Source organism: Cystoisospora suis (assembly GCF_002600585.1).
Source record: "Cystoisospora suis strain Wien I chromosome Unknown contig_6757, whole genome shotgun sequence".
Classification (NCBI taxonomy): domain Eukaryota; phylum Apicomplexa; class Conoidasida; order Eucoccidiorida; family Sarcocystidae; genus Cystoisospora; species Cystoisospora suis.
In genome coordinates this window covers 6,453-15,538 of record NW_027159544.1, presented here as the reverse complement: position 1 = coordinate 15,538, position 9,086 = coordinate 6,453, and the positions used below count along the sequence as shown (strand labels likewise).

The 9,086-nt window shown below is 48.3% G+C and overlaps 1 protein-coding gene across 1 annotated transcript; it reads right to left on the bottom strand.

The window, feature by feature from the left end:
• Window positions 1-7,587, bottom strand: CSUI_010155 (uncharacterized protein). Its single transcript, XM_068070260.1, has 4 exons — window positions 4,582-7,587; window positions 3,588-3,674; window positions 2,661-2,822; window positions 1-2,088 (listed from the first exon to the last, which is right to left on the bottom strand). Exons 1-4 carry the CDS (start codon window positions 4,648-4,650, stop codon window positions 1,759-1,761), a joined length of 648 nt encoding a protein of 215 aa, XP_067917763.1. The 5' UTR covers window positions 4,651-7,587; the 3' UTR covers window positions 1-1,758.
• Window positions 7,588-9,086: the final 1,499 nt, after the last annotated feature.

Sequence of the window (9,086 nt, the reverse complement as noted above, 5' to 3'; positions counted from 1 at the left end):
TAGGTAGCGTACATACACTGCGTTGAGTGCCCGTCTTGGCCCGAAAAAGCAAGAGCTGGATGTTTCTGCTGTGTCTTCACCCCGTTCCCAGCTGGAGACGAGGTAGGGGCGCAAGGAGAACTTGCACGGACACAGCGATGATCATCTTTCTTTCTCCAACGAGAAAATTTTATTCTGCCCTTGTTATCGAACAGAAAAAATACACATTCCGCTATATATACAGTGACTAGCCAACCACTTCCTTTGCAACGCGAGAGTATGGAACACAGGAGAATCTTCAGAGCCTTCTTCTAGGCGCGAACTCAGTTGGAGACTATCCACTCCTAAAACAAAAATCAAATTTCCATACAAGTCCTTATATTCGGACATCATCATCATCTCATAAAGGAGATCACTCGTTACATACCGAGAGAGAGAGGATCGATAAAGTATAAAGGGAGGATAATGCTCGCTATCTCTCTCTCGAGACACTCTTCTATGTCTCTCTCGAGAAACTTTCTCCGCCAGAATCCAGATAAAACTGAATCTCAAGGCTTTTCCCTGTATCCGTCCTTTCTCTCTTTGCATCAACTTCTTTTCTTCTCCTATCTTTGTAGGTACGAGCGTCGCTACTTTTCCTTCCTCTTTGGACTTGATCTTTCTCTTTCTCCTCGTTCTTCTTATCCCTCGACGTGCTTCTTCAGTGGTGGAAAAGATCCCTAAGAAATCTTTTATACATGACACGTGTAGTGTACAGGAAGACTACTTCCGTGAAGACTTGAAGAAGTCGCGGCATACCCAAAACATCAATGTGTCCACCCATGCCTACATGCGAAGGAGAATACCTATCATTCCGATTAAAAGAAGATTTTCTTCCTACGTCGATAGACCAAAGATTCACTGAACAAGAAAACTCGTGCATTGTTCGAGGGAAATACTCAAATACCCCTCCAGCTCAACCCATCTCTCTCCTTATGATGAACTTCTTCTTCTATGGAAATCTCCTTCCTACTCGTACGGTCAGGGCAACCGGAGAGAGTGTAGAAGAACGAGTCGAAGAACAGGAGTGTGAACTCACGAAAGCAACGGCCGCAGAAGAGCTGAAGTATATGAGATGACTGCTGGAAGGGAGAGGAAGAAGTCTCACTCTCTTTCTCCTTTAACGAGAGACGGTCGAGCCCTCCGTGCAAAGGCGTTCGCCAAATATCCAGATCTCCGTCATATACTTTCCTCTTCCAACGTTCTTTTCACGTTGGAAGAAGCAGACTTAATGATGAGCTGCTGCTTCCTTGAAACAAAGAGGTCGAGAAGGATTCACTCGATCTGTTGTATCGACGTACATCCTTTCTGTGGTCTCTTGTCTCTGTCAAGAGGTAGACACCGCTTATGTCTTTCTTTTCTTCTTGGCCTTCCTATCTATATCCTTCCGCTGTCCCGTAGACATCTCCCCTCAATCTTCAATATACTTCTACCTAGTCCGGGTGCATATTTCTGTATATCTTCTCTTCTTCTCGTGCACATGGGTTCCTATCTTGACCCCCATGTCAACAGAATAGAGTGTGTAGGCAGGCGGACATCCTGTCTCTTCTATCTGCGTGAGGGTGTGTGACGCTCACTTGGCTCACAGAAAAGAAAAAAACTTTTATTCGTCCCATGGCTTTTTGTCTACAAACCTCTCTACTCCCCCTACTCAAGAATCTTCACCTTACGCGTCCTGCCTCTTCTTGGTCTTTCCACTGACTCCATCTCTTTCTCTATTTCCCCTGTCATTTCATCCTCTTAGGCATGATTTGAACTCGATGAAGGAACGGACCCCGTTGGGTTAGCGTTACTAGAGTTGCCATTACTACTATTGGGATTTGTATGTGAAGGCGTTAGAGAATAGAGTTTAAGGATTCGCATGCATGTCAAGAATCGATCCCTCATATCATCTCCACCGACTTCCATGAGGAAAAGACGATTCAGTCTTCTGTGAGAAGCGTCCAGATATTCTAGCATAACTAAGCGACGCTTCTCTTCATCTCCTAAGTTCGCGATTCCCGGCTCCTGAGTTAAACTAGCTGTGCTCTGTGCATGCAGTAAGTCTTCATAGGAATACACATCCTGAAGCTGCGAACATACAGAGGCAAAGAAAAGACACACAGAGAAGCGAGATAAGGTGAGAAAGGTCCCTCTATGAGGCGCCACGAATAGGATACAACGAGGAAAGACAACACGTGCTTGATACGAGAGAACACCTTTAGTACATACAGCATATGCATCCATTGTGAGTGTATTATTCTTTAGCACTGCCAGGACTGGTAGATAAATACATATGTATGTATATACATACATACATACATTCATGTATATACTTTCATGTGCAGTGATACATGAGCATCTTCGCGGCTTTGCTTTCCCGTAACAGCAGTTTCACGGCTTAACACCTCTACGGTACTGTCTGACTCCGCGAGAACATATTTCGAGTATGATAAATGAAGGGCAGGAGACACATGTGCGTAGACAAAGACTAAACGTAAACGTGTGAGTACGCTTCCCCAGATCCAACGTGGAAGGAAATGAAAAGGCAGTGGCCGATCCGAAGAGATCCGACTGATAAGAGAAGATAGGACAATGCAGCAAAAAGCGTCTACGAAGAGACAGAAGAAAAAGAGAAGAAAGTGCCTTTGCCTTCTACTTACCGATGAGAGACTGAAGGAATGTTCTACACCATTTGGGAACAGAACCGTGAAGGTTTTGAGAGATTTATCTAGCATGTATGAGGCCGCGATCTTTTGTTGAGAAGCGACATCAATGAAGTAGCAGCTCGTTCCTCCTACGGCAGACTTAGCAAAGGCCTTCACCTGAAAAGGAGACGGGAAGCAGAAGCCACACACACTGCAGAAAAAAGAATTAAACTGGAACCCTCTCTCAACCGCACTGCAGATGTAGAACGGATACACACATACCCGTCTAGACTCTGTATAAGGGGGGAAGAGAGAAGAGAGAGGGGCACAGAACAGATCGACGATGAAAGAGGCTTCATCACTGGTGTCTACGTAGATCTCTGTACATACAGACGAACCCCTGAACTTGAGGTATCTACATGCGTGCGTATATGCAAATACGACAAAGTCTATATGCACGTTCACATTACAAGGAAAAACGAGGGGTGAGTCTTTTGAAAATACCATGCTGTTGTCTATTCCCTACTGTTATAGAAAGTATACATCCACACGAAAAAGCTACATACCCACCTACGGCTACAACGGCATGAAGAAGAGTTACGCTAGAAAACAGGCTGTCTTCGCGTCTCGCTAACCTTACAGCCATCATCTACATACAAACGCATGTAACGCTGTTCTGTAAGGAGGGAGGAAGAGAGGAATACACACATGTGAAGAAGAACTACGCCGCATCCATTACAGAGTTTGTGCGCATGCACCCCAACAACCCGTGCTAGTGAGGGGTCAGTGTACACATACATATATATATATATATACCACATATATATATATATATACATACACAGGATATATATGGTGATGCATACGTAAGTGATGACGGTTATACTTGGTCGCATATGCAACACCTTCGTGCCAGAGGATGTCTTGAAATCCTCAACTTACAAGGGCTTGAAGCCTTTCCTTTTCTTTCTGTTTCTGTTCAGGGGTGAGGGGAAACCCTTCATTACTTGAATCGCTCTGTGGTCTCTCCTACAAACAACAAAGAAAGCAGAGAGGCAAGAACACTCCCTCTTTCTTTCATATCCTCATCAAGATGACCGAACAGAGTAAGCACAAGGGTTGGGGCATCATAAACAATGTCCGAATATCTGTACGTGCAGTGGCTCGTCTGCATGCGGCTCAACCGCCCCCTCTTCGGAAACTGAACGAGAGCAAACATCATCCCTCATTCGTACATCTCCACTTCTCACCAGGGACAATTTGTCATGTGTCTGCTTATGTATGTCGCATATATAAACAAGGTATACCAAGACGTCTTTATAGACATGAATGGGTACGTGTATCCGGAGGCGATGTTCTCTCCTGTCTCATAGAAAACAAGAAGTGTGTTCGTTGAGAGTTTGATGCCTATGCACATACCCCTACTGACTGCCCAGTTCGCATGCACTTATTGTAATCAAGAAGTAATAGAAAAGAAGCAAGGGCTGCCACAACGGTATACTTGACCTTCCTTTCATGAAATGAAATGTCCGGTATCTTCACAGCTTCCCTTCGTTTATCTAACTACAGAACGGATCTCTCCCCTGTCAGGCCCCCTCCCCCCTCCCTTCCCCCCGTCTTTTCCTCAAAATGCATTGAAGCTTCACAGGGGCTTTCCGTCATGATGTAAAAAGTCTGTATCTGTCTAGCTCCACACAGTGGGTGATAAGCTGATTTTGCTAAGAGCCTTCTTATATTAGCAGTGCCCTTCTCTCCTCGCCCAAGCGTACATGCGTATACATATATACCTGTATATACTCAGCCACACAGACACATATACCTCGAGAACCGTATAGATTCGTCCCGCCATGTGTACGGCAAGAGGAATGATACATTTCCAGAGCATGCGTGAGAATTCATGACACGATAAACATCGATAAGAAGGGAGATGTCTTACCCCCTCGACGTTGACCTGAGTCTCTTCCTCCGTTTCCGGGTCGCAACTACAGCAAGAAAACAACGCCATGATAAAGATGACGAGGACGGAGACGACGGGGATCACAGAGGGACAACGCAGACGACGACTAAACGACTAAGGGGAGTGGATACTCGAACCGTCAGCTGATGTCCTTCGGCAAGGACAACAACACTCCTCTTCCCTAGTACGCTTTCAACAAGCTTAGCCACGGCTTCTCCCCACGCCCCTTCTTTAACCGTACAGACGCCCTCAGAGGATCATGAAGACTTCGTCCAGTATATCCCCTCCTTCCTCTCCTCCTTTCTCTCTTTCCTTTCCTCTCCGTTCTGTTTGCTTTTTCCCTCTACTTTGTTACTTCTTGGAGATGAAGAGTATACGGAGGTCAGTTCGCATGATCTACCCGTTCATCTGCTCAGCAAAGGGAAGAAGAGACACATGAGAGGATTAGCTGTAAGAAAGTATTTGAGACTTCTTATCAGAAAACTCCCCCATTCCCTACTATCTTCGCTCATCATCAGACTCCTTTTTTCTCCACGTGACGAGGCTCTGGTGGTATCTCTTCTAGGGTTCCAACACACGAAGACCGAAGGACAAGAAAAACGCAGTGCTGAGGGAAACCGGTGTGGGGGCGGGGGGGGGGTGGATATCGAGCGGGAAGGAGGAAGAAAGCTAAAGAAACGAAAGGGGCCGATCTGTAGAGAAGAAATAAGAAGTAGCGTTCTGTTCTCGTCCGTACATTCGTGTTGACCTTTCCGAGCTTGTACTCCCCAAGAAAGAAGAGGAACGACAAACCAAGTGTTGAGCAACGCCGAACGCTACGGGATTGCTCTATTGCTAGGAGAAGCGTGAAAACTGAAGAAGTAGAAGAAGATGGGCTGAGTTCGTTTTCATACTCAGGAACCTGAAGATGAGCTTCTTTCGGTTGAGAAGTAGAACCTTCTCTTCTAGAACAAAAAGTAAGAACCCGACAAGGGATACAGAAAAAGGAAATGGAAGGAAAACCTGAGGAGTAATCGCCGTTGAAGAGAAGTAAGAAGTCAGAAATCAATCCTTGTCTTTCCTTTAGACCGGAGACGCTTTGTCTTGAATCTCTCTTGGTCTCTTCACGCCCTTGTTAAGGTTCTTCTGTAAAGACAGAATGCCTACTTGTTGACGGACAAGAGGTACGAGAATCAGAAACGAGAAACACACAGGAAGTTCCTCAACGAAGAGTTATGGAGACAGCGGCTCAGGCCGTCATTGGATGAGGTCGCTCTACAGCCGAATAGCCGCTGCGTCCGGTTAATGAAAATACGGTTTTATAATGATGACATGATAGAGGGAGACTTTCCCTTGTGTACAGCGGAGAAGACAGGCAGGGTGCTTCCTTAACTCCCGAGTGGCAGAAACGCTCGTCAAGAACCTGTGTTAGAGATTTTTCTTTTCTTCTTTTCCTCCCTCGTCTCTCTGGATGAAAAAGAGAACAGGTCGTTTGCGTGGCCGGGAGGAGTTACAGAAAGACTAGTGAGACCGAAGATAAGCAAAGTGCCCGAAGATCTCCTTCTGCTTCCTTCCACAGCTGAAGGAATAAAAAAACGGAGAAGAATAGAGAAGCGAGGGAGAAAAAGAAAAAGCGAACCGGGCCTCAAGGCATTTCCTTGCTGGGGGGCTGGTTATGGAAAAAGCAGGAGCTCTTCTCTCGGAGAGCAAACACGAAAAAGAGAGACTTCACTTGACCTGTCTTTCTTGGGGTCGCTAAGATATGCGACGGAAGAGGATATTGAGCGGGTGAGAGGGGAATAAAGGTAGTTCTAGAAGGCCCAGTATGGGGAAAGGAAGACCACCAAAACACCGCTACGCCAAGAAAAGGAGGGAACATAGAAGTACACAAGTAGGACGGGCTGCGGGATTCCTCCCACCTGGCAGCACTTTTTTTCTTGTGGAGCGATACCGTCGATGAGTGAGGTGGCCATCCGAGTATTATATTCCCTTGCAGATCCGTCCCTGAGTTCCCTGAAGAGGTGGAAGAGAAGAGGGATGACCTAACAAGGAAAACCGCCGATAAAGGTGTGTGTTATGATGTTTACGCCGTCACGTTCTCGTGTTGAGGACAAGTGACGGAGGGAAAAAAGGCAGAGAATTAGAGTTGGAGGACAGACACGTAAATGAAGCAAAAACAGGATTTGCTGCAATGGGAGGAAAACAGGGTTCTGACCGCTAGCATGCTCTGTGCCAGACAGAAACAACGAATGTGAGAAGTCAGTTGTGTGGTACTACGATTAGGGTGTGATGGAAAGAAGACCAGCGTAAATAACATCACAAGCACGCAAGGGCTCCACCACAGTACTCGGGGTTATGGCCGGTGTACGTACACCGCGGGGGCCCCAAGCGTAGGCCTTCTCCGCCGAAGTAGCAGGCCGGGAGAAGTGAAGAAAAATGGGAGAAGGGAAGAGCGAGTACGAAAGCATTCCAAAGCAAGACAGTCACCGTGCATTTAACAGGGAAGAAAAGTGAAGGTTTTGACTGTTGAGAAACGAAGTACGAGATCAAAGTAGGGAGGCCGAAACAGCGTGGTTTTCATCGCTTCATAGTATTGAACCAGCTTCTGCTGGGAAGATTCCTTTGAGAGCAAGGGAGGAAAACGAAGAACGACGACTAGCTTGCATCATTAGAGGTCACTCCGAGAGATCAGTTGCGGCGAACAACTCGGACTAAGAAACTTGGGCGTGTTCTAAACACATACGTTTCACGACCAAAGTGACGGTCAAAACTGCCATGCATGAATGAGTTCGGGGGGCAACAACACACTAGGCTGTCCGCACAGCTCACACCCTGGATGTTCATTAGGGGAGGGAAAACAGGGGTTTTCGAAAGACAGAAAACTCCGAGTCTCTCGTCTCAGACATTGACAAAAGAGGTGATGGATGGGGAACACTGTCACTGGGGCATATAGAAGGAGTACGAGCCAAGAAAGATGAGAGAACAGAGAAGCTGCTCGCTCGGGGCGGAGAAGCAACAATGGCTATCGAGTCGGGGCAGGGCGATGAGATGGAACTACTACGGGAGTTCACAAGTCTCCGAATATAAGGACATCACGGTAGTATGTCCTGGGGGGTGTTCTGGTGAGTACGCGACGTTATCCTCGCTGGCAAGAATTCGCTGGGTCCGACTGGTGGTTCGGTACGCCGCGAAGACGCTCTGCGGAACAGGCGCTGATCAATCTCTTAGTTCCTGCTTGGAGCACCGTCGAGCGGGCCAGTCAGCGATTCACCGAAAAGTTGAGGTTCTTTGTCGTGAAGCGTTCCCTTTCCATTACTCTTGCATTTTTTTTCTGCCCCGCCTCTCTACTATCCTTCGTCAAGCCCTGGCCGTCGCATGAACAGCCTCCCCCACTGTCAGCCACACTCCCGCGGTAGTTGCGGGAGGGCGTAGCGTACGCCCCGCCGTGGTAGTTTGCGCGACCTTTTTCATGGACCCTCCGTGCTGGTATTTTGGCACCGACTGCCGAGTCTCTCGTTGGCTGGTCGTGGGTTCGCGCGAAGCCAGGCAGTCTGGCTTCGCCACTCCACTGGACTCTAGGGGCAGTCAGAGAATGCGATGTCCCGGCGTTCTGCGTACAACGACCGGTACCAGCCTCAGGAGTCGTTGCCCCGAATGTACCGCGACTTGGTATTTTTTCACCGAGACGGACGGACGCCTTAACCGGAACGGTTAAAGACCGGGGTACCTCGCAAAAGTCACCGGCACAGCGACTCTTAGTTTGACGGCTGCTGCAACTGGGGCACTAACTCGAAATCGCGGCGGGTCAGTTCCTCAGGAACAGTTCACTCCGGCCTCACGCGCCGTTGCTGACGAACCCACGAGGTTCCCGCTCCGACAAGTATCATAGGACAACGGTGGTGGGGGGACAGGCAGTGCAAATGCATTTAGGCAGCGGCATCGCGCCAGTGTAGACAGAAAGAGATTCACGTGTTCAAGAGACGTCAAACCAGAGAGTACAGGATCAAAAGGAGAGGGCCCTGGAGCTGGGTGACAAAGGAGTCGACGCAAGCAGTTAGGCCCAGAAATGGCAGTGATCTCGATAACCAGGGTATTTAATCTTCAGTGTTCAAGGCCTTAGGCAGAATTGCGACCTCGCGGTAGCTCGAAACGTCGCACCAGCCTTGGCGGCCCGTCCCTAACTAGACTGCGTGAGTAGTCCCGTCAGCGGTAGAACGCCCGTAAACGCTGGAGGGCTCACTCAGTCAGTAGTCAGGGAGCGGCTACAGTAACGCTATCATACGCAGCGAAGAGTGCTGCCTACAGCGGCAAGAGCTCTGTTGCGTCTAGTGGTTCTGGCGCACGCCTGATGCCGTAAGAGACGTAGCCGTACTGGGAAGGCGCTGGACCTGCAAGGCAGGCAATCAGTCCACAATGCTTCCTCCGGAGCGGGCCTTCTGCGAGGGCGAAGGGACCGCCGAGCGCAGGCAACCGACCAGGGGGAGAATCCGTTCTGCTGATTAGAG